Here is a 25,863-nt window from a genome sequence, read left to right on the forward strand (position 1 = left end):
AAAACTTGATGAAGCACAGACAGTTTTCTGGTGCTCATGAAGGTGAAACTTCAGGAACTAGCAGTCACTCGTGACTTTCGGAACACGAAGCATATTGCCCAAGAAATAATCATTCATTTCACCGGGCCAGATGACCAGCCTTTTTCTGGTGTCGTTGAAGGAAGACGGAATCAACCGCGACCGAATCAGCTGCTGTTTTACCTGTGTCAGATGCAGCGTTCTTTGGCCACCTGAATCTGAAAACGTCCAGAGTGGGAACTTTCATTAAAGAGGGTGAAGACATCTTCTTCCACTGAGTGCTCTCTCTGTCTCTTGGAGCATCCCTAGTTTTTACAGTATAAAGAGCGCCATGCTGGCAAAAATATTGAGCCTTGTCACATCAGATGGATGACATCACGGCCATTTTATTTACCTTTAAAGCGCTCAATTTACGCCAACAGAGACAATCTACTGGAGAGTGAAAACAGCGCTTTTTGAGCACTTTAAATGTAAATAATGATGATTCAAGTTCAGAACATTGCCGAGATTGTTTCATGAGTCAGTCTCGATGCTGGACCCTGTTTTCAAAACTTGAACTAGAGGGTCGCTAGAAGTGATTTTTCCTTCTTAGATTTCGTGGGTGCGGCTAATATTCTGGTATATTTAGTGATAACGTTAAATGTTCAGATGGTACTGGAGATATGGTGGAAAAGACTGTTTGCAAAGGAAAGTTGGATCAGAAGCCGTGAAGAAGATAGGTGTGATTGTGGTAGAGGAGGATGACCTTCTGTGCAGAAACTTGATGGGAAATGCTGAAATACAATGAAATTTTGTTGTGGCTGGTTAGAATAATGTGGCATCAAATCTCAAAGTCTGCAAGAAAAGTGAAGTATTTTAGCTCATTCAACTCCACTATAATTTCATCATCTAGCCATCATAATTTAAGACACCTTGACAAATGATTCAAACTGTGCCAAAGGAGGCTTTGTTCAGTTTCTATGACGATCACAGAAAGGAAGCTGAAGATCGTCTAATTTAAATATCTCAAAGCCTTAACTGGCACTGCATGAAATCAGGGTGGCTGTACTTCCAGATGCAAGTGCACAAACAAGATCTTTGAGTAGCACGACAAATTGCTTTGATCTGATGTGGTGTTGCCGGTATTTAAATTAGGCCATTGGCTACTTGATATGAAAGCAGTTGGATAGTGTTTCTTTGAGGTTTAGTGTGTCATAAACGGCGAACAATAGTTACTGAAAAAAAGTGAGTCCCTTCCATATTCTAGGGATTTTAACAACATCATATAGGGTGAATCAGTCTGCACTATTATACATCACATTCAGCCATTGTCTTCCCTGAACAAGGTCATGGCACACGGAGGCACACCTTAGCTACGTGGGACGAGAGGTTGCCAGCCTGAAGCCAGCTTTAGGAAACAAGTCAACCTCAAATATTTCTGCTGCAAATGCCTTTGTTCTGTCAGCAAAGTTTAGTAGTCAAATGGATCTTTTTTTAATGAGCTTTGAAAGCGGTTTGCAGTCTGAAAATATAACAATGGCACTGTGGAGTACTGTGTGGCCCGCAGGCAACGAGAAACATTTGAGCTGCCCCCTCTGGGGCTCTGGGCCTGATGTCACATTTAGTAATCATTTTCTATCGTAATTCTTTTCTATTTACGTGGGCTTTTGCTGCCGTGCGGAGTCCCCTGAGGGATATGGGAAAACATTAAAAATGATCTTGATGACTTGTGATCATGAGATATAAATTCTCAATTCAATCAATTAAAGTGTTGTGTACGGACATGCGTCAAATACTTGTATATGTTATGGAATTCAGATTATTGTTTGGATCCCAAGAGCCGATTGAGTGTAAATTATGAGTTAGCTCATTTCTGAGTTTGATGAAGAGCGCTTTGCTTTGTAATGGAGGACGACTTGCATCAGTTGCCAGAGTTGCGATGTTCCTGAGGCAGTAAAACGGCTGAGGGACAAGAGGTAGTGAAGGACGCATGTTAGTCACTGAGTGCTTTTATCCGATCTGAGGTGAACCGCTTCATACTCCGTCAACATTGGTCAGCGTGTGCTCTGCATGAAATTCAATTAGATCTGAGTAGCTTGGCAATTACCGTTTCAGAACGTGTCCTCAAAATATTAAACTTGTGTTTTAACTGACTTGTTTTAATGTGACATCATAATTTTAATTAAGTTGTCAGTTGTCCACACAGAGGCACTGAATTTTACTTTTATTTTTTACTTATCTTTTTTTCTGAGATTATGTGTATCAAAACAATACACTTTACACAAGTTCTTAACCTACGCGCTAAATTGATAAAGGCCATCTAATCTAATGTCTGTACGCAATATTTTGCCTGAAGGGCTCGACATAATTTTTTTTACAATTTTTATTTCATCCATTTAATGCTGCCTCTTTTTCTGCAGTGTACAATGCAGTTGGACTTGCAGCCTATGAGCTTTTTGACAACGTGGACTTTGACCAGTGGTTCAAGAATCAGCTTCTTGGGGAGCTACAAGTCAGCCACAACAGGTAATACTTTCACTTTTATTTCATCATCCTCTTCAAACATGATAATCACTGTTTTTATTTAGACAGTAATTTAAAGTGCAATTCTTTTAACATAAATGTAGGTTGCACTTGTCACAATCAGATTCCTCACCATGACGGTGTGTTCAAGTTCCCATGGTTACTTTTTTGTTTCATACCCAACCCCCACAACTGCAAAACAGTCTTACGAGCAAAGTAAGGCTTGTTCCAGCTTTAAAGCTCATAAAATAGCGAGACAGAAATGGTCTCCTCGTGTGAAACCAACACGGCTTGGGAAAACAACCAATGCAAGTGCCTTGTCAAATGGCTCAACTTATTTTCGTACTCCGAAACACCACTACGCTCATAATATTTACCTCAGTTCCGAGTCACACTCTTTGTGAGACAGTCTCAGCCCAAATTGAACATAATATGACTCTCTGAGGACAAAATGGAAGAACTTTTTCAAGACCAGTAGCTGCTTTCAGCTCCTAGACTCCCCAGGGCTTTTACAGCAGTGTTTTTTGAAAAATCTTATTGGTGAGAGCAATATACCGCTATATTTTTTTGTCTTGCGTCGCAGTGGCCTGTCTTGCGATTTTGAACTGGTACAATGAAAAAAGCTACAGTTATTATTATTACTTATAAGTTTTTATCGAATACATTATTGTTTTAATAGGAACAGCACAGGTGTGTTTCCTGAGTGGGTTTTTTCTTGAGGCTGTGTGTTCCAGGCAGTCAGATATGTATGATGTATTTGAAATGATGAGACAGACCAGCTGGAGCTTGTGAGAGTGAAGTAAAGAACAAAGAAATGCCCTTCCACAGCAATCGAGCTAAAAAGCCAGCAGCACTCTAAAGATCAGCCACCGGGGTCTTTGCTGACGTCTGAGTGCAAGTGTTTTGATGTCCCTATTTCAGGCACGCCTTGTGCCAATAAGCCTCTTCAAGTTTGAACTTGTGTATCCTCATGTGGCATTCACTGTTTGTTTTTTTGTTCTTTATGATGTTTATTTGATGTTGCTCACATGTCCAATACGTTCTGTCACCTAGAATAATGTGCCCAATGTCGATCCATCAGGTGTCTCTCTTGAATCAAGTGTTTCCCCTGTTGCTTGTCTATATTTGAATAATGTGCTCCATCAAAACATAATGGCGGATTAGCATGGTAAATGCTAGAATTAAAACTGAATTCTAAGAGTCATGTGAAGATCATCCTACCGCTGGTGGTCCAGCTGTCATGTTCATAGCTGGAACAACAATGTGCTTGCCAGTTCATAAAAAGTCCTGTAGGATGTGTTTTTTAATGTACATACTCACCATTTACCCCTCTTGGAGTGGGAATTCAATTTGTTTGCTTCTGGGAGGTGTTAAACTTGGACATCTAATGCGTACAAATATTTTCATAAATCAATCCTAATGATACTGCCAATGTTGCCATATCATTCATCATTTTTTTCATCATTATCTGGTTGTTTTACTCAGGAAAATCTGATGAAAATCTGCCTTCTGTGTGAGATGGTCTCTTCTTTCTGTATGAATACAGCATCTGTTGAATAACTTATCGGTGACATATCGTGCCTCTAAACTAAGTTCACGACAGAAGTAATCGTGGGATTCCCATAAAAAAAATGTTTCTGGAAGATTCTCAAATATATTGCAATTTTTTCATGACATTATTAAATATTGATATTTCTGCCCAGAATCTCCACATTATGGCGGTGGCAAGGCACAGTGTCATATGCTTTTGCTGGTAAACGGTTGCCAACGCAAACTCAAGCACGTCTCCTGCTCAACTGAGCAGCCATCAAACATTCAAGTTTAATACTCGTGACAAATTTTTATTTTCAAACGCCAACTATTTTCCAATGTAATTACCATCTGCACATTCATCTGTGATAACGCAGCCTTTCAATCGCTGAAACAATTTAGCTCCCAGAATAGTACTCTCAGAAGCTGTGGCCGCATCTTGTTATTAAACATAAACATTAATAATATCCTTTATAAATGCACCAATTCAACCACTCTGACCAAATGTCTCTGGGAGACTGTGGTGTGAATTTATGTTATAATGTATTTTAAATGAATAAACCAGAATCAGGATACAATTGTGGAAATATCAAAGTGGGACAAATGCATATTGCCCCAGCCCTTACATGGTTTGCTTGTAATATGAAATCATGAGCATTTTATTACCTTTCATGGCTAAGAATGCGCAAGCTAGTTGTGAAGGGGAAAAAAATCTCGTTATTGCTGCTAATATTAAGTTCCTGCCTTGTGATGAATCACCAGGTCCGCGGGTTCAGAGATGAGAGTGAATTATCTTGTGCATGAACTCGCAAAACAACCCACTGCAACCTTTCGGCTTGAATACAGTCTCCGATGCCCTTAATATCGCACCCTGCCATATCTGAAGAGCCAGAAGGAGCTGTTTGTTTACTTTCCTTGACACACTGTAATGGAGATATTTTTGTCATTTCTTTTGTGCCTGGCTCGCAATGCAGGGAAATGGTGGCGTGTTTTAATTTGGGTTTTGTGCATCTGGTTCAGCATAGCATGGCTCAGTCCAAAATGTAAAAAAATAAATAAGTAAAATGTGCTCATCAATATTATTCTAATAAACCATGAAAACAAAGAGTGGGTGGGTTGCACATTTTGATCAACCATGTAATTGGTTTGGGTGTTCGTTGATCACAGTGCATCATAAGGTGCTCCTCCTTTGTAACTGATGAATCAAAATTAACCTCTCTAGTTGTGACGACCTTGTTCAAGGTTTGTGCTGTGTCCTCGTCTTTTGAAGACATCTGACGAGAACCCAACAATGGTCTTTTATCATCTCATTTGCTTGGTTCCCTCATCACACTCGAGGTCTGGGTGCAAATAAGGTCAGATGCCGGAGGAGACTTGTTTCTCTCTCGATTGAGTTTTTAATTATCATCGGAGCCGACTGCCGGGTTGTGGGACTTGACACTATGTGTATAATTTCATATCAGAATCTAATAAAACCCACAGTTCATTTTAATTTGCTTCAACCCCAGCTAGTATACTGAATGTCATTCACTGCATGTTGCACAGTGTTGGCTCAGTCTAGGCTGCTTGTGACATTATATAAGCAAGTTATCTTTTGGAAATATTTTCTTGTCTTTTTCATTCAGAAGCCTGGCAAATGATTCTTTTTTTTAGCAAGCACGTTGACTGATACTAACCTTGTGTTTTTTAGGTACAAGCTGATCCGAAGAAGAGTGATCTGGCTCATTGGACAGTGGATCTCTGTCAAGTTTAAGTCAGATCTTAGACCTGTTCTCTACGAGGTCATCCTCAGTCTGATGCAGGATCCAGACTTGGTGGTGAGTTAACTTCTGAAACGCCATATGCTGTTGTTTTGAAGACATTCTGCCTCACAAGTTTCTAAAATGACATTTCTTTCCTCATTCATTGTGTATCTGATTGATGATGTTTGAATTATGTGCATTATTTACTAAGCAATCATACCTCAGTGTAACACGCTGACACAACCCAGTGGTTGTATTCCATTTGTATGGCCGCAAAAGGCTTTGGAATAAGTTCACGGAAAATGCCTTTGAATTAATAGAGATTATGTCATAATTGAAACCATCCAGATAGGCCAAAGGTGATGCCAGTCTATTAGGTTAAGTACATGTGAGAGAAAGGGATGTCATCTTGCAACTTCCGACCCGGACCACGACACATACGGCTCATTTTGATGCTTATTATCTTTCCATCACAGCACAGCGTGATAAAGAATGAAAATTGTTATTGGTTGCTGCAATAAAAGAGGAAATCCACCCATGGGATGACTCTTGATTGATATGGCCTTATGTATGATAAGATAAGAAAAACCTGTTCATCACTTTCAGGATGGAAATTTCATTCTTTAGTGTCTAGTTTTGTAGAGTAAAGTGAATGGTGTAGCTGTAGTTGGAATCCAGGTTGAGGCAACTCTGTGTTCTCCTGAATTTGCATGGGGTACTGCCAGACACAGAGCTTTCCTCCCAAAGTTCCAAAAATATTTGGAGGTTAATTGATACCGCCAAAAGATCTACAAGTGTGCTTGGTGGATTGTCTGTTGAGATTTGCACAATGCTGGACTGTTGACCTGCATGGTGGCCTCTCGCCAACCTGGATACACCCCCATTAGGGAAGGAAACACGTGGAAGATGAACTCCCCAGTGCTTTAGCACCATAGGGGTCAAATCCCCAGTGGTTTCAGCTGTTTTTGTCAACATGTGGTGAAGTGTAGCTTATAACGTTAACACTTTGTCCATTCCCCTCTCAAAATCTGACACATCTGGTGTTTGAGAATACTATTACCACTATCATATAACATGCTTAACTCTGACAAAATGGTCTTTTCCTCTGCAGTTTATTGTCAGCCGTTGCTATTATGTGGGGAATTATTCTCATGACAAATTCGACCAAAGATTTTGTTCCCTGAAGTGTTTGAAAGAGCCCTCGAATTTGACCTGAAACTTGTTTGTTGTACTGAAATACATTTACGGTTAGGCCCTATCTGCTTCTGATGCAGATGAAGCTCCAATTGGGGTCAGTGCTATTTGAACTTTTTTTAGCGCTGTTGTGTCAAAGCCCTATTTTTAACCCCTCTTTAATAACTCAGTGAAACCTGTGCTGCGGCTCTAGTTTTTGCTGTGTCTGGTGCATTTTGATACCTCATCTTACTGATCGAATGTATCGAGCCACTTTTGGCTGTAGTTATGAAGCGGTCCTGTGAACAGCAACAAATTGGAATTACATCTACCCACTCGTGTCCTTCCAGCTATCGATCCTGTCCTGAAAGTTTAATAGAGATTTGAACCCGGTCATAAAACTGCTTATTAATCTTGTTACTTTAAACCTGTGATCTCGCTGTTGCATCCCAAATGGATAGTAATACACAAAATAATTAGTTTCTTAGTTTGCTTTTCTTGTGCAAAGTTTTTCAGGCTAACATTTCACTCTAAAGTTCCACTGCAAAAAATAGAACAAGTGAAATACCTAACTTTTTTTCTATGATGTAGGAGTTTGTCCTCTCCTTATAATTGCGAACTAACCAGCTGGCCAATAATGTTAGGGCATCTGATCAATATTGTCACGGCTAATTAGAGACTTTTGGGCATGAATTATTGATCATCTTCTTCTAATGAGCAAATAAAGTGTGCTGTCTTCATTCAATTGGCCCAATAGGTTATCAATACCTCTTAGTGTCCTGTGGTCCTCGTTGCTCCAAAGGCCCCATAAAGTTAACAGTTATATTTATCTTTGACATTTCAGTTTTTCTACAGCGTCGAGACTTATTGATTTGCTCTTACGACCGTCTCAGTCAGTAGCCCAGTGGCTGCACTGCCATGTAAGAGCAATATCAGAGAGGAAGTTACGTTGACATTATTTCATTGAGCCTTCTCCTTATCACATTTCACAAGTTGAGGAAGACTAGAATAAGACGTTCCGAGACAGTCTAAATATATAGATTCTTTTCATGGTTGTATGCTAGTGATCTGTAGCATCTATTGCAGAGTTGGACCACCTACCGATATGCATCCTGTAGTCCAGGGGTGGGCAATTAAATTTCCTAATGGGCCTGGTTGTATATTGTGACCGTTGAAGGGGGCCGTCAAACCCAAAGAAAGGAGGTTAAGACAAAATGAAAAATAAAAATCAAGTGATGACATCAAGTGTGATTATGAAATTATGCTTTAAAAATTTGATTTTGTTTTGAAATAACCATGACAAAAGGGACAAAATTGCCAACAATTTAGAAAAATAACCAAATGGAAAAGTTATGTTTCACTTGCATCATAATGAACCATACCCAAGACAAAAATGTCAGAGACGACAACAATGTCAGTTTTATACTTTTACTCTGACTCCAGGAAGGCTACATAAATACAGTCAAAGGGCCACATTTGGCCCACTGTCCGCGCTTTGCCTAAGTCTGCTGTAGGCTAATTTAAATGTGAATTTTTTGGTTTACAAAGGACTCCCAGTCAAGAGGCACTTTTTCATAAAACTCAAAAGCACAGTCAATCTTTCATTAAATTCTTTTACATCTAGTTTATGAAGGTGTCCTCATGAATATGTAGAATTTTTAATCTTTGTTTGCCAGAAAGCACCGGCAAGTTTGAATGTCTTTGTGGATCTCTGTATCGATATTCATTGGAGCTTGCGTAGTGGTCTTTATATGTCCTACTCCAGCCTTGAGAGCCAATATTTGGCTCTCAAGGCTGGAGTTGGACACAAGTAACCTACAGACTTTTCTAATTTTCTGCCTCTACAAATGTACTGTATATACAGTAGTAGTGTACTTCCATTAAACTATCAACAAAGCAAATTCAATGAAAAAGAAAAAGAAACTAAAAAGTGGTTGTTGGTCTGCATGTGCTCACCTGTGCCCTGGGTGTCCGCGGCCTCTCGTCTTAAGTAGCTGTGGTGGGCTGCAGCCTACTGTGACACCAGTGAGGGAAAAAGAATGAATGATTAAATGTAATCTGTATTACAAGTGGTAACCAGCTGGGATCCGTAATGCTTCGGTCTACCCTGTCTTATTAATTGTAACAGTTCTCCACAAGGGCTGTCGTGAAATGGCAGTTTAAAATGATATATAATTTAATCTGTCTATAGATTATACTCGCTTGGAAGCTCCAGTTCTTCATACGTTTATGGCGAGTATTCATTTATGCACCACTCCTTTAATCATACTTTGTTCATGACAATGTGCACTTGCTGCGTCATTTATCTACCAGAAACTCGTCATGGAGTTTATCGTCTTGGCATGAAGGGAGAGATGTGATTTTTTTTTTTTCTCCTCCAGCCAGGGCTTAATAATACATCTCATTGACAAGCCTTCACCGCTAATTTGAAACCATATTAGCTCTACTGCGGTTAGAAAGTAAGATGTATGCTTTGCTGCAATTCACTGCATCATAATAACTTGTCTGCTCACTTCTTTACCATGACTTCAAGGTTGCCCGAAAGAGGCTTACTTTTGCGTCACATTTGGGCAACCTAAATGGTGGAGGTTGAGTAGCGGACGGACAGACAACAGAGCACAGCTCCCATGGTCTTCCTTAAGAGGTGTAGTCCTGCTCTGCAGACGGTAAAGGAATGCTTCATGTTGACAAAAACATCTGAAGATCCTGGCATTGTGGGTGAAATCCCAGCATAGGGAGCGTAGCTAGGGAGAACCCTGCAGCTATGTAGATATTAAGAAAATGACATTTTCTATTTAAATCTGGGACACCACTCCAACCCTCACTGTCTTATCTCTTGGATGAAGAGAGTCCAATTCACATTCATCATTGTTTTTAATCTGAGCGCTGAGATTACTAGGGGAAGTATTTGAAGTCCTTTACAAGTCGTTCACAAGAAAACAAAGTCCCTCATACCATCCTTTTTTGGGTAGCTGGACTTGCCTAATAACCTTTATAAACATAAGTCTCGATTTCAGTTGTTTTTTGTTTTTTTTGCTCCAGCAGGATGTTAATGCCTTGACCTCTTCTGCTCTGGTTTTGTAGGATAAATGCTGGTAATTTGACATATGAAATTGTGTGGATTACTTTGGCAACCTTTCCCCATCTCAGTCTTACATTTTCCCATCTCCATCCTCTCTGGACCCATCTATCCTCTTCATGTATTCCTTTGCATGCATGAAGGTCATTGATTGTCGTCCTCTTCTTACTGTCCATGGTACCTCCATCTCTGCATGTCCCCTGTCTCTCCTCTCCATGTGTCCAAACCACTGTAACTCTATCTCCAACTCAACTCTTGTCCTTCCTGGGGAATTCCACAGACAACTGATGCGTCTTGATTTTGGCCCGTAACTTTACTCAAAAAGTCTGTCCTTGCCGCTGATTTACAACTGTTTGCAGTGTGATGTAATGAATTGCTTGAAAGCTCTTTCCTCAGACTGTTTTGCAAAAAAAGGTGATCAATCTGCAACATGTTGTTTGCAGAGAAACTCCAAGTTGTTCGCCAATCTGTCATAACTGGCTGTCCGTGTTCTAGTGAGTAGTGGCCAGTAGGGATGGGCCATAACTCGTATACACGATATACCACCAAAAACAATCTAATGACAATTCTGCATCTCACGATAAATTTCATAAATGCGCGACACCCTCGCTGCATTGGACTTGCATACATGAACGCAACGAGACAATGGCATGATGGCATGCCACCCTCTCCAGATCCATGGCGTTTGGCAGCAGACACCGGTGTGTGGCGATCGTGAAGAGTCTGGTGGACGATTGTAGTTTTCAACTTATTTTTAGTACAGATAACCTTTGATAATGACACTGGTCGACTCCGAGTCTTTGGATCCGTGTTTATTTTATTAAAAGGAGTGGTCCTCATAGGTTCATATCAACACATGCAGGTCTCCCGCTTCAATGGCGTCTCTGCGAAACACCGTGGTGAAGATAGTTGGATATTGGACGGAGCTCCGCACCGGTATTGGTGCCGGTGTCCTCTTCTGCGTCCCCGATCAGGCTTCGCTGATCACAGACACACTCTCACAGGCAGCGCTCATGGTACAACTTGGCATCATTTAACAAATCAACAAATGCTAAGACGGTCATAGTATAAGTGAAATCTTCAATAAGTCAATGAAAAACAACCATTTTAAGAGATAGAATTGTGAAAAGGTTTTTCTTCACCCAAGACAAAGGACAGACAGTCCGTACAATGATTTCGACAATAGAATATGACTAAATGATTGTTGATTCACATTATTTCTAATATGTCTTCAATAGAATCTCGGAGATGTGTCCAGACTGGTCCGTAGTTAAAGTAAACTGACAGATGGCTCAATTTAACCCCAAAATAAAACTGGCAAAGCAGTCTGTCAGACAGGAGTGGGTTCTATGAGAGACGTGAAACACTGAATTTCTCATCTCTACACTTGGTTAACTATTATTTTTCAACATAAACAAATAATGATTTTGGAGACAAACTCCACTAATAAGTTTCATTATAATTCCATGTGTCCAACACGTGGAATAGAATGTAAATGTGTTTATCGTGATAATTGTCGTTAATTTTTTTGTCCATATCGCCCATCCCTAGTAGCCAGTCACCTTAAGATGAACGGGTAAAAGCTCCCACCTCCCTCCCTCCCCACCAGACTGACTATCATTTTTATTTTATTCAATAATTATATTGTCATATCAATGTCTGAATGTTTGCCATGCTGGCTTTTTTTAAGGAGAAAAATTGTGTCAAGTTCTCCTAAGATAAGATTAGAATTACACACATTTATATCCATGCAGAGGCAAATTGCCAACACAACAGTCCTATGGACGGTCCTCAGCAGGAATGTGCTATTCTCTCAGGGAGATAATGATGGCAACACAGAAGCATAAATATCATGAATAATACACTAACTGGATTGATGAAAAACCTTCAGTGTGCTAAATCACTGTCTTGACCAATTAACCTTTCTGAAGTGGCGACTGCACTGTTCCAGGTCTCTCATGGTTCACTAGCTCCGTCTTAAATTTAATATCTTGTAAAAGCAAGCACGTTTCAGATGCTTGCGACTGTGGCGGGTATCGATCCAGACTTCATATGCGTAGTCAAGACTCAGAACAAAGGGTGAACAAAAGCCTTGTCTTCAGGCTCAGTACAGCTTTACAGCTGCATGCTGAAGTATTCAAACCCAAAAGGTCTTGCAAGAATTACGTTAATTACATCACATTGATTTCAAATTCTCTTCAGGATGATAAATGGGACTGTGACGCTTCTCATCCCACAATTTACTGTGACGTAGAATAATGAAGCGAGTTCTGGATTGAAAAAAAGAGGCCAGGCTCCAAGTTGCCTTCTATTCCTGCTGACTCTCCTTGCTGATTCCACATTCCTTAGCAAAATTCAGCTCTTTCGTAGGAGGGGGGGGGGGCGTGATTTTGCATTTCTGGGGGAGATTTGTGTCCAAAAAGGTGCAGCTAAGCCTTCGTTGACAACTGTGACATCTTGTAAACAGTTTGTCCTGATGGATTTTTTTCTGGAATGTAACAGCCCATGTAGCATTTAAAAATACACATTCACAGTCATCCTCTCAGGTTGTGTTCCACTGTGGCAGAGATTAACACAAAAAACATTCCATCTGTTATATCCACAAGTTCATGAGTTCACGTCAAATCATTTTGTGTGTGTGTTTACCATATCTAATAATTCAATGCCCCAAATCTGAATTTGAATTTGATTTGAGAACATAAACAATGACGTTATTATACTCGAGCACAGGAAGTCGAGCTTTTGCTTGAGATGTTGCTGTGACATTTATTGTATATCATTTTTTTTCCATGTGATGCCCGTCTCTTTTGTGAAGTGCACCAGTCCCCTCTGCAGCAGAACAACCACTAAACATGATGCCGTGTTTGGGTTGATGTTTGTCATGGAAACACATTCCTTTCTGGGTCGCAGCCTAGTGCTGTGAGGGTTGAACATTCTCATGGTGTTATTATGTCCGTACTGTACATGTGGACAGAAGAAGATGGCACCTATAAGCCTCTTGAAATTGTACTTGAGGCTGAATCAGACTTGTGCTTAAGTCCCTCTGTAATAATTTCTTTTGACTTTCCCATGATAAGTGTGACGTAATGGTTTGATGTTAATGTTATTAATACACTGTATGCACCCCAAGTAAATAGGAGATTTCTGTGTACATCTATTTTGAGACCTATGTTTTATACATTAGTACTCAACATGACTGATGATGCAACATACTCAAACACTCTCACTTGCTGCCTTTAATGCCTTGAGCATGTTTAATTTGTTGTGAAAATGTTGAGTCCAAGTGTAATTGAGTTCTCCGTCTTTCACTTCCTCTTGACTCCTTTAGCTTTTTCAATTGCCTCTCCTGCACTGAATCACCTTTTCCCAGAGCTATATTTCCGACCCCACTCTAATGCTGCCTGATTACATTGCAAAAGTCAAAGTGTGGCTGCGCTCTAGCTTTATTTATTACTGACAAATGTTGGCAGCTAGTTACTCGCTGGTTTCACCAATGCTGTGGGATATTTTGAGTGACTTTCTCTTCCTGTGCAGGTGCGGATTGAAACGGCGACCACTCTTAAACTGAATATCCTTCTCATGGTGATGGTATGAATGTATCTGTTGGTCTCATTTTAATCATACGCATTTTACTATGTTGATGTGCTTTTATATATTCCTTAACCCGACCTCACCTGTTGATGACTTTGAGTTCCGGACCGAGCAGTTTCTTCCTGTAAGTTTTAAATTTCTCTTTTCTTTATTGTTCATTGTAAAACGGAAAACATTGTAAAACGGCCCTGAGTTGAGGAGTAGTGTGAGTAGTATTGATGATGGTGTCGCTCCAACAGTACCTCGAGTCCATCTTCGGACTGCTGTTCCAGCTGCTGCAGCAGGTGACGGAGTGTGACACAAAAATGCAAGTTCTCCATGTGATCTCCTGCGTGATCGAGAGAGTTCACATTCAGGTGAGATTTGGACAGTAAAACTGCTTAGGTTCAATTTCATTTTTTAAGAACATGATACCGTATTCATATTCATTGTGAACATTGAATTTGTTCACACACAGGTAAAGCCATATGTACTGTACAATGGATGCCACTTTGTTTCGTTGCTAAAACTTAAATTCATAGTTGTGCTGGTCGATGTGACCTCAAAATCAATATCACGGTTATTGGTCTTGTTTAGCTCGATAATGGTAAATGCACAATAAATCCCCGTTTTAGGGTTGTGCAGATTGGGAAGCGATGCAATGTTACATGGTCAGAAAAAGGTACTCAAACTTTTTTATGAACACTGATGCTAATCAGTTGTTAAGTGTTACACACACCTACACACAAATATGCAGTGTGTAATCGCTACCAACTTCACAGGTGCCATGCGAAGCTGTCAGCATTCAAACACAGACACTTAACATCTGTCGCTGTGCAAGTAAACTACAACAACCATCTGCCCCCATACTGTGGCGATGCATGAAGGATTCTGCACTTTCTGACACTGCTCTGAAGCAACAATTCCCGACACACTCGTGTTCATCCCGAGGCCTGTGGCAGCTGTTGCGCTGGTGTCCTTTTCTTATCCTTCTTTTTTCCTCGCTGTGTCTTTTTGATTCTCTTTCTGTGTCCAAAAGCCTGTGCTAATTGGTTAAACCGTCAAAGCTGGAAACTGACCTTCCCCATATGCTGTTCTCAGCCTTTTAAGCACCTTTCTGTTCACTCTAAACTGTCACAGAAATGACTTCTATCCTCTTGAACTGTCGGACTGGCTTTGTCTCCCCTCTTCTCTCTCTGTCAAAATATAAATATTCTTGCCCTTCTCACTAAAGAATTTGGAGCTATGAAACAGTGTGTTGTACAATGTACAAGGACCATGGGTTCATCTTCAGTTAAAATGAAAGCAGCACCCGATAAGATTTAATCTTTGCTGCTGCCAGTCTCTCCAGAACGATCGTATGCAAGTTTGTCTTTATCACATTTTCTGCTAAATACACTTTTTTAGTGTGTGGTTGAATGTGTATTTATTGTGCATTTCAACACAACTCATGTATAACTCGTAAGAAAGCATGAGCAAATCCAGATTTAATGTAATCAAATTTTCTTCCCTTCTTTTACCATTTATGGGGTTGGATTCTTATCCCTTCTACATCAAACGAGTGGCTCAAACTTAAGACGTGGGAGTTTAGTCCTGCTCATCATCTCATTTTATGAGGTCCGCAAGAGGGTTGAGTATGTGTTTGCTCAAAATGTAATTCAATACCAACTTGAAGCTCCATAAAAAACAGACCTGGGAGGTCATGACCAACCAAGTTTGCTGTGTTCCAGTCTTGCTATTCAACAGCTCATCTTTGAGGAATCTTATTTTAGCCATGCTTCATTTGCACACACCACCACTGCAGCTGCGTCTTATAGACTAGTGCTGCTTATGTATGATCAAGATCTATTTTCCTTCTTAAATTGCAGCTAATAGTCCAGTGCCTTCTATAGTCCAGGATTTATGGTATGTATCAAAAACACACAATGTGCAGTTTGAACACAGTATGACAATATTATTCTAGAATAAAATCAAAATGATAGTCAGTCTTATTGACAATTGAACAGCTTGGAAAAAAAGCGTCCAGGTTGTGTTTTATTTTAATTGTCACAAGATTGGTCCGCATTTCATTTCGTTTTATTTGTAACAGCATTTCTATTCCTGTGTTCAATGTCTTACTTGGTTTGACTTGAATCCACTTTCCCTGGAAGCGTCGCTTTTCTTTCTCCATCCCTCACCTCGTGCTGTAGCGCATTAAAAACACTTCCTGAGATCTGTCATTCTATTACCCACAGTCCTGTTCCTTTCTGAGGTTTCTTCATTTTCCATTTATTTTTTTCTATTTCTCTGCTTCAGATTCGGCCGTACGTTGGCTGCCTGGTTCAATACCTACCTCTGCTGTGGAAGCAATCAGAGGAACACAACATGCTGCGATGTGCCATACTTACAACTTTAATCCAACTGGTGCAGGTACAATGGATAACCTCTGGAACTCTAATACGCATGTGTCACTGTGTTTCCATGGCCCCTTGTGGTGTCATTGCTTACAGAGTTGCTAAATTGGCGGTCATTTCTGCTGGCAATGTGAATTTGAATTTGTTAACTCACTTCTGCGAGTGCTTGAGCCGATTTTAATTCACTGGCTGAGTCAGCCATCTGACAAAAGTCATGATTTTGCATGGCTGCAAATACTGGGTAAGTGAAGTGTCTTTTCAGCTTCAACTGGAAAGTTTCTAAATTTGCAGTTTCATATCACATCGCGAAAAATTCACAGAACCAAATCTGCATTTTATGAATGATCGTAAATTGTGGTGTGTTTTTGTTTGTGTGTTCTAGTTCAGAAGTGATATTACATATCCATGTGCAGTTTTAAGCCAGTTGACGGAAGTGACCAGTCTTTCTATGACATAGACTGTACTGCTGCACCTGCGGCTAATAAACCAGTGCGGCTTATATGTGTGCAAAGTGATTTTTTCATGGTACATTTTTTGTGGTGTATATTCCGGTCAGCTCTATAGTTACATTTTGGTATTTAGTTATTGATCGATGTTTACACATTGTAAGCCGATTCTATTGTTGCGAAATAAACTGAAAGCGACAGTGGAGCTTAGAAGGCAAAGTTTAATACAGTTACATTTTCATAACTGTCAAAGGAGTTCGAAGGTAAGCATGAGGGAAATTGAAGTGATCTTTCAAGATGAAGTTGGATTATACCCGGTATGTTGGCCAGAGATGTTGCCAGCCTTCAGCTCTGAAAGCAATTCTTTGAGACTAGTATGTCACTGGATCTCTCTCATCTTTGCCTTGTTATGTTTGCATTTTCCGGAGATGCTGCTCTTCTTTGTCTTCTTTGACTTTTAATAATTCAACACTTCATCTTGAGCATTTGCAGCTGAAATGTTCGGATATTCTATGGACTGAATATAAAATAGTTTGAGGAGTAGAATGTCTGATTAGATCCACTTGCCCAGTGATTGCTTCTGCTTGTCTTTGTGCGTCAGGACTCTGGATTTGTGTCTGAGGATGAGACAGGCCAGCCCACACACTGTTGACATTCAACTATTTACTCCAAAATATGTCTGTGCTGAAGAGGCTAACCTGCTCTCAGAAGTGTTGTTGATGGACGTGGTGCTATTGTGTGAATTTGGCCTTCATCCACCTTCATATCAGTTTTTGGTCTTTTGTTCTCAAAGGATGGATAACATGATTTACTGGTTTTTGAAATGACATTAACATCACAGCATTAATAATGTTGCTTGCTAGGGAAACTTCCCTGATTATTTAAATTGAACCAGATCGGGCTCTGTGTCTCTGACTCTCTACCTACTGGTCTCTTACTATGTACTGTATATTAATCGTGGTTCAGTGTGATCCAGCCAACACCAAAGTAATGATATTTACAGTCGTACAGTCATCCATGCAATAAAGAGAAAATGAGAAAACTCTCAGTTATTTTATTTTGTTGCAACTGTCAGTTTTTGCTCTTGTCGGGTGATTTCGTCGAACTATTGCTCGGATACATGAATCCCAGGCTTCTTCACTTCGTGGACTGCACTGTTGGAATGTTGCTCTTTCGATTTCATGTCTGGAACTAGGAAAACTCGAGGTCACCCATCGTTTTTCCAGTGACATTATCCACCCATCACTGCGTGTACGTGACGATAATGGCACCCATCGGACAGGCGATTGCCTTCATATGAGCATTCTGTGCATAGAAATGTGGTCACTGCCTCCGTCTAATTTGGGGTGTCCAACCAGTCCTCCAAGGGCCACACTCCGGCTCTTTTGTGGATCAATTTGACTCCCCTGCTCTAAACCATTTATCATTTTTGACTTCTTTCCCTCTCACTATATCTGCTTCTTTGATGTCAAAGGTCACTCGTGTCGCTCCACTTCTTCCGCCCTACCTGCACTCTCCTCTTCACTTTTCTTATTTAAAAAAAAAAGAGGAACTGTTTGTAAATAAATATTCTGCGAAACCACTCACTCTGACGGTTTCTATGTAATCGGTCTCATCACAGGCACTTTTGAACTTCTTTCTTCTACTTGAAAGAGATTGTCATGTGTTTGTGTGCTCTTGCAGGGGCTCGGAGCAGAAAGCAAGAACCTGTACCCTTTCCTTCTTCCTGTCATTCAGCTCAGCACCGATGTGTCTCAGCCGCCACACGTTTACCTGCTGGAAGATGGACTTGAGCTATGGTACGAATAAGATGTGACTGTGTTTTAGTCACATTTATGGCATCAATTCTTCCCTTTTTCAAGTTTTAATAGCTCTTTAGATATGTGGTAAAATGCAGCATCAGAGGATTCTCAATTCAAGGAAAAGCAGTATCGATGGACTCTACCCCAAAACAACTTTAATGAACTGCCATAAATTACTAGATTCTTGTTACCATCCTTCTAATGCCAAATGTTTTTGTGAGATTCATTCCCTTTATATCCGCTCGCACTGAAATTAGGCTAAAGCTCATTAAAAGGTCCTGTTGAATAAATTACTTGAAAGAATGTTTTTGCATGCTAAGAGGAGATTAGTAGCAAGTCCTCATGAATTAAATTTGTCGCTGTATTTTCATTTAAATGTACTCCTTCAAATGAGGGTGTCTGAGACTGGCCCTGCTGTTTTTTAAAAGAGGTTTAATAAGTTCACAAGAGTGTGCAATGCATACGCTGAGTGGATTCCTGTTGTGATATTTCACGAGTGAAATACTAACAAACTTGATTTCCCTTTGTCACTGTTACTGCTCTCATTCTTGGGTACCTGGTATCTCTTGAGCTAGTTCCATTTTTACTCATCACTCTTCATTCTTCCGCCCTTTCATCTGTTTCCCGTCATGTAGGCTGGTGACGTTGGAGAATTGCCCAGCCATCACCCCAGAGCTGCTACGGATTTTTCAGAACATGTCTCCTTTGCTGGGTGAGCACACATGGGGGTTATTTTGATTGATGTGTGTATGTTTGTATGTATAATTTGATTTTCTCGTGCATGAGTTTCCCTTGTCTGTTTCATGCGACAAGAGAAGAAAGAGAACCACAATGATTCTTTCACGCTTCATTTGACTTCGGGGCAAATTGCAGCTCACAAAGCAGTGTTTTATGTTTGTGCGTCTGCGAGGCTGCTACAGTCTATTCCATTGTATTAGTTTTGTCGAAGAAAAAGCCATACACTCCACAGTTTTGAACGCAATTATGGTCTGCTTTGTTCACAGTACAGTAGTGCGACAAGATTGTGGTTTTTGGCTTTGCAGACAACCCAAAGCCAGAAAAATCCTGGACACAACCGCGGCTCTAGTCATCAGCAGAGACTGCTGGTAGATATAATTGAACTGGCTGGGTGATTTATCATGATCCTGGGACACTGGTACATTATGGTGTGCAAGTGTGCATGTCCGCAGGTGGCCTTGAGTGTGATGAGGAACAGTATTGATTTGGTGCTTCTACACATATCGAGAGAATGTATCCAATATGAAGAGTATTGGAACCTGAAGGGCCAACTAGAGCCTTCAAGGCTCTCGAAATGAAAGGCCTGTCATTTTCTCTTTTCTTGGAGTTACTTGCTAAAAGTTTAATGTCATAAATCATTTTGAACAAAAAGGTGAAAAGCAGTGAAGTTTGAGTAATGGACAGGTTGAGGTTATTGGGGTGCCAAACAAAGCTTCATTGTGATGAAAAGAAAGTTTGGTTTCACCATAGGATGAGACCTTTCTGTTGAGTGGCAGAATTAATTGACCTTTTGTGGCTTTTAAAAAAAGTTCACTCTCAATACGAGGTGATATTCCAAAGACATAAAGTTTGCTTTGTTTTAAGTCATCGTTGAATTTACAGTGTTCATAAACTTCCCAGTCTTTTAGTGGACTTGCTGTGAGGCCACTACTTGAAGATGAATTTTCCCCATTAAAATCATCTGACATGTCTTCCATCCCCCCAAATAGAATGCTGCTTCTGAGCCCACTTAGGTTGGGCAGTCTTACCACATTGGCTAAAAATGTTACACTTAAACCTGAATTTGTCATGTGCCTCGTGTATTATTCATAGTCAAACTTATTATAATTCAGTATTGCAGAGAACTTAACATATATTGGTTATGTGGCAATCCTCATGTGATCGAACGAATGGGAAAATGATTGCACAAGCTCCACTCCAATTCTGGTGGGGATCGGAACCCAGCGCAGTCAGGGTCAGCGAGGTCGGTGACTTGCTGTAAAGCTGGATATCTGGCCCCATGCCACCGTACATAAAGCCCTGTTCATGCAATTTACATGTTTAGCTATTGGGGGAAAAAGGTGACGATTCTGAAGGCTTTGCTGCGTTTATTTTGATACGATGGTTACATGTCATTGGAACTGTGAGGATTTAAAGATGAAAAATCCATTTATACATTTATAGAAAGGTTAAACGACTATCATGCTGTGTCATGGTGTGGCAGTTTAGTGCCGTTCCTTCTTGCTAATGCTACGCGAGCTCATTGTTTCTCCTGCTAGCTGTTTCTCTGTCAACCAAACCTGCATCAGCATGATTACATGCACAGCTCACTCATGCTTTTCTATGAGTTAATCAATTCAGTGGACGTCATCCGATTCTTCAGCACTTTCCTAGAAGTCATGGCAAAATATCTGCACAAAATAAAACATGAATGGGACCCTTCCACTCAGAGGTAACCACATGAATTGGACACTTGATGGTGGCCGGATGTTGTTGCATCCATGGCCTAATTGTGTTTACAAGCTCACTCGTACCTCACAACACATTATAAGATAAAATCTGATCGCTGGCCAATGGTTTGTTGCTTAGAAAACCTCAAAGCTTTGGAGGTGAGAAAGCTACTTTTCTTGGTGATGGGAATTCAATCAGCTCAGAGCATAGTTGTTGAAGGAGACTCAGAGTGATGTACTGAGCTGATTTCGTTCAAGTGGTAACCTGTGCAGCTGCGTTGGAGTTTATAAATGAGATTGTGAAGGAGAATAGAAAAGAATGAGGAACATTAATCTAAGCTGGATGTGACTAGAGTGTGGATGAGCGCGGCAGTTGTGGAGGAACGGCAGAATTGTCATTCGGGAGAGACGGCAACATTTAACTTAGTAGATTTTTTTTTTCAAAACAGTGTTTAATTAAATGGAATTATAGGGGAAGCAAGAATTATTTGTACCTCGACAGACGAGGTGAAATGGGAGGTTCCATCTCCTCCTGTTCCCATAAGTCTCTGTCACTATGTAGGGCTGAGATTTTCTACAGAGCAGTCAATAATAGTGTACTGTTTATTGTAGTATCCTTGTTAAATGCACACTTTATAACGCTGTGGTCTATTAAAATGTAGAAATGAATACAGTTAAACATGAAATTATTCTACAACAAACAGGCAACATCAACACAGAAAGATGTAACGCTGAATAAATCATCTTTCCTTCGAAGTTTCTCTTTTGGCTTGTGTAACTGGTTATCATCACAGCATCCGCTGGTTCATTTATTTTGAGCGTGAGCTGTCTGGGGATGTGGTCCATTGAAAGAGGCTGGCTTGCTCTGGACTTCCAGCATGCCAGGTATGTGGCCTGGTCTTCCTGATAAAGAGGCTCGTTCCATCACCACTAAACTGGAGCAGCAAATTCCCTAATTAGAATGTCAAGAACCTTGACTTGGGTAGATTGTTCGACCAGCAGTGCAGTCGGCAATCACTGACTCTGTTCTCTCAAGGACACATATCTACGTGTATGCTGTGTGAGTAACAGAATTAATCTTATGATGAAGACTAACTCTGTCTTTTCTTTATTTTTGGAGTCGATGCCAAGCAGTGTTGTGAAGGGAGTCGCCATTATTATTACATTTGCCAATGTCTCTTTCGGTTGAAACTTGCTCACATTCACACTTCCTGGAACTAGTACGGATTATTGCATTTTTCCACAACATCAATGCTGGAGTAGGCTCAGATCTTTTGAGGTCTGTAGTGATATGCTGTACATTTTCTATCAGTCTGTTGTGGCCAGTGCTGTGTTCTTCCGTGATTGTCTGGGGTGGTGGCAGTAGGACCACAGGTGACGGGAATCGTCTGGACAGACTGATCAGAAAGTGTGCGTCTGTGTTGGGGAGGAAGGTGGACTCTGTGGAAGCTGTTTTAGAGAGGAGGATCTATCTATCTATCCATCCATTTACAGTATCTGTCTAGAGTATCTGTCTTTCCGTTTAAGGAAACACTTCCGTTTAGTGTGTACTAGGATTTCTCTGCCTGTGGACCGGGCCGAATGCCTTGTAGCGAAACTCTGCAATCTGAATTACATGTCCCATTTCCACCCTTACTAATTAACTATATTTGCATCTAAAAGTGACAGTTGCATTTCTAGCAGTGGGAATCTGATTTCTTTCCTGTCTCCAAGTTGGTTGCAAAGAGGATGCATGCCACCCTTGCAGTAATGATCCGTTTAAAATGTAAGCAGTGATAAACCAGACTAAAAATGTGGTCCTCAACATCACTGTTGACACGGATTGTGTAGATAACTTCAATATCTTCTCATTAATGTAGATCAAAGAGTGGCCATCCAGGCATTGAAATGTATGTCGGCTCGATTGCTCAAAGGTTTGGATAATGGAGATGATTTCTGAAGCAGCAAGCTGCAGCAAGTCATCCTATTGTAGTCAGATGAGAAATGTGAGAGTCTATTTAATTGATCCCTCTTGCAGGAATTCAGACATGACTCAGCTGCACAGGTCAGAAAAAACAATGGTTTTTTATATTATGATCAGCTTTTGCTGACTTTGAATGTCCTGGTCTTTGCATGGGCCAAAAGGGCCCCTGGCGTTTTGGGTTTCATGCTCATGGATATTTGTCTTTTCAGTAACGCATTGAATGGTGTGGCTAAATGTATCCTGGTGTGTGTGAGTTACACACACTTTGTTAAGAACACACTTATACATGATATAAATGATTTGCAATGAATATCCATCGAAACAATTGAAGGATGAACTTCCAATCGCAGCCACAAAGCACAAACAAGGCAATACAGGGAGGTGCCGACTACCTCAGTACAAAAGACTATTACTGCACTTGAAAGACCAACCATCCAAATCACCATCTGCGTCGTGCAGTAATGATTAATTGTTATATGAATCACCTTTCCCCGGAGAGTGTACTGTTACAGATAACAGTACAAGATACACATTGACTGGGAGGTTTGGGGGCTTTAATATAGGGTGTTGATAATAGCTTTGTGACTTCACGCCTGACAATCTGGTATGAGTCTATTTTTGCTAACTACCCAAATATGAAGTAGAACATGGCATTTTCTTGTCTCTTAGAAAGGAACCCAGGGAGTTTGTAAAGGCTTGCTGAAACATCTTGTCTGATGCAGTTTGGGAGATATACTTAATCCATGTCCCCCTTTGCAGGATGAAACTCCTGGAGAAATTTTAGTTTAAAAATGGCCGAGTTGCATGCTCAAGTTCTTGTTACTTGCCATTGTCGGTGGGAGCTGATGGTGCTGAGCTGATGATATCGATGACACATTGAATTTTATATTTGTGTGTAAATAGGCAAGCTTTGCTTTCTGTTGCAGTGTTTTTCTGCCAAATTGCTCATACAGTACTCATGAATACAAATGTATTATGGTCAAAATCATTTTCTAATAAACGGGGAGCGATGATGAAAGTTTTATCAAATCCAGGCCTCGGTGCCCTCATCTGCTGGACCAACGTCAAGCCCGAAATGAGAATTGAAACACTTTTTGTCTGGAAACTTGTTACTCTCTCTCCTCTTGTATTGATATTCACACAAAACTCTGCCTCAGAGGATATTGCTGGAGTAGGTGCACAGCTTATCAGTGGGCCCAGTAATGACAGTGGTTGTGATGGCAACATTATCAAAGCACCGAAATTGGAAAGCAGTCACAGGCCTGTATTCACCACCTTACATGCATAAAGTAATTTTGACGCAAACCATACTTGAATTTGGACGCTCGTAATGGGACTCTATTAAGTGTGGAGTCATTCTCTGTCTAGTCACTGCCGTTTTAATGTCTGTAAGACCACAAAAGGGCTCTTTGAAATGTGCCTTAAATGCATGCCGTCATATGATTCGAAGAAAGTCTCCAGGGTTGTAAAAAAAAAAAAAAAAAAAAAAAAAGCATCAATTGTATTCATAAATGTGATGTATTACATTGTTCTGTTCATTAACAATATCATTCTTTTCATCTATTACGATGACTGGCATCATTTTGGAAAGAACTTGCTGTGCTTTATCTGGTAATTACACAATTACGATTACACAATTACACCATTTACCTTTATAATTGTTGTCATATTTGAGGATTTGCGCAGTGTAGTGTGGCTGAGAGGAAAGTGAGCTTGAGCACAAAGGAAATTGCTCCACACTCTCACTTTCACCTGTGTTCATGATGTTGGTGGGGTCACATTCCCTGGGATAACCTGTATTTTCTCCTATCCTCCATTGCTCCTCATCTGCACTGTGTTGCGCTGCAGCTGATACTCAACCATTCTCATCTCCATCAGCTATGTCTTTGCTGTGACACATTGGATATGTGGATATTTGCGCAGGATAGGTCATAAATGCATCTATTCAGTAGCTATGCGTCAGGTAGAAATTGGTGGAGCACAATCAGAGGCTCATCTGATGGACAGTGGGAGAATAGAGAAGTCTGGGTCTCTGTCTCTGTGTGTGACTTGATCATGGACTAGTACATGACAAGACGGCTGGGCAAATTCTATAGTGTCCGGTGAGGGCACTGCAAGGATTTTGAAAGATGGCTGGCTATTCAGGAAATGAGGGTATTCCCAAGTCAGTGATTAAGACGAGCCATTGTGGGTGACTTCTGTGAACCTGGAAGGCATGTTTCAATGAGGCTATGGAAAGTATATATTTTAGACAGACCCTGTGTGCATTTTTGATATTCTTTCCGATGCAAGTAAAATTGTTGAAGTCTGACTTTCTGCCTTCCCTGGAAAGGAAATAGAATAAAACTACTGCACATGCCATTCATTATTAATATGTTCTCCATTAATTTGGGTGTTCCGTAAAAAACCCAGCACAACAAATATTTCTTCATCCCATTTTCTATGTCAATGGCCTTTGTTAACTGCTAACTGTGAGTTAAATGCTTTTGATCACATCAAGTCAGGTTCAAATGGTTAGAACCGGAGAATTCTCAATCTCCTGCTTCCGTCCAGTAAGTGCTATTCAGATTGGTTCCAATGTGATGGAGGTTATTTTTTATGTTTTTACCAAAGAAAGCAGTTCTTATGAAGACCAACACTCAACTTCTAGACTTGGTAAAGAGTCAGCCTGGCGTGTTCACTGTTTAAAGGTCTGTAGTGTAATTCAAGCTTAGAGCAAAGTTCCACACTACCAGATGTTCTTCTGAGTCAAACTAATAATGATAAATAATCAAAGTTATTTGCTGGGAATGTAACTGGTTGTCTGCCTTTCTGTCTTTCTGACAATGCACTGCTAATGCAACTTCTCCTGGCCCAAACAACTTAATTTGGTATCAAACAGTGAGAAGAAACTGAAGTGCCCAGATGATGCCTCTATTTTTACATCAACCTTGACCTCCATGAAGCACATTAAACAGCCTGAAATATGAGCAGCTGAAAATTCAACCTTTCATATGCAAAATAAGCTCTGAGTTCTTCGTTGATATGTATCACAGTTAAAAAAGAAATATAAAATGCCCAACCTTCTAACTTTTAAGTAGAAATGCGCCAACAGTGCCCTTGTTGCAAGATAAACCTTGTTTCAACTTTTCCTGTGGGGTAAATAAATCACTTACCTGGGGTCTTTGCTAATTACTTTGTGAAAACAAATGGAACAAA

General features: G+C 40.4%; 1 protein-coding gene across 2 annotated transcripts in view; it reads left to right on the forward strand.

Annotated features, from left to right (window-relative positions):
* Nucleotides 1-25,863, forward strand: part of ipo11 (importin 11) — a 101,549-nt gene that overhangs the window by 37,853 nt on the left and 37,833 nt on the right. For both annotated transcript variants that reach the window (XM_053871986.1, XM_053871987.1), the window contains exons 15-22: nt 2,418-2,523; nt 5,741-5,867; nt 13,579-13,612; nt 13,719-13,759; nt 13,875-13,991; nt 15,910-16,023; nt 18,137-18,252; nt 18,891-18,967. In XM_053871986.1, the coding sequence (XP_053727961.1) occupies nt 2,418-2,523; nt 5,741-5,867; nt 13,579-13,612; nt 13,719-13,759; nt 13,875-13,991; nt 15,910-16,023; nt 18,137-18,252; nt 18,891-18,967 (732 nt within the window). The remainder of the gene's footprint in view (nt 1-2,417; nt 2,524-5,740; nt 5,868-13,578; nt 13,613-13,718; nt 13,760-13,874; nt 13,992-15,909; nt 16,024-18,136; nt 18,253-18,890; nt 18,968-25,863) is intronic.

This window comes from Synchiropus splendidus, chromosome 7, assembly GCF_027744825.2.
Source record: "Synchiropus splendidus isolate RoL2022-P1 chromosome 7, RoL_Sspl_1.0, whole genome shotgun sequence".
NCBI lineage: Eukaryota > Metazoa > Chordata > Actinopteri > Syngnathiformes > Callionymidae > Synchiropus > Synchiropus splendidus.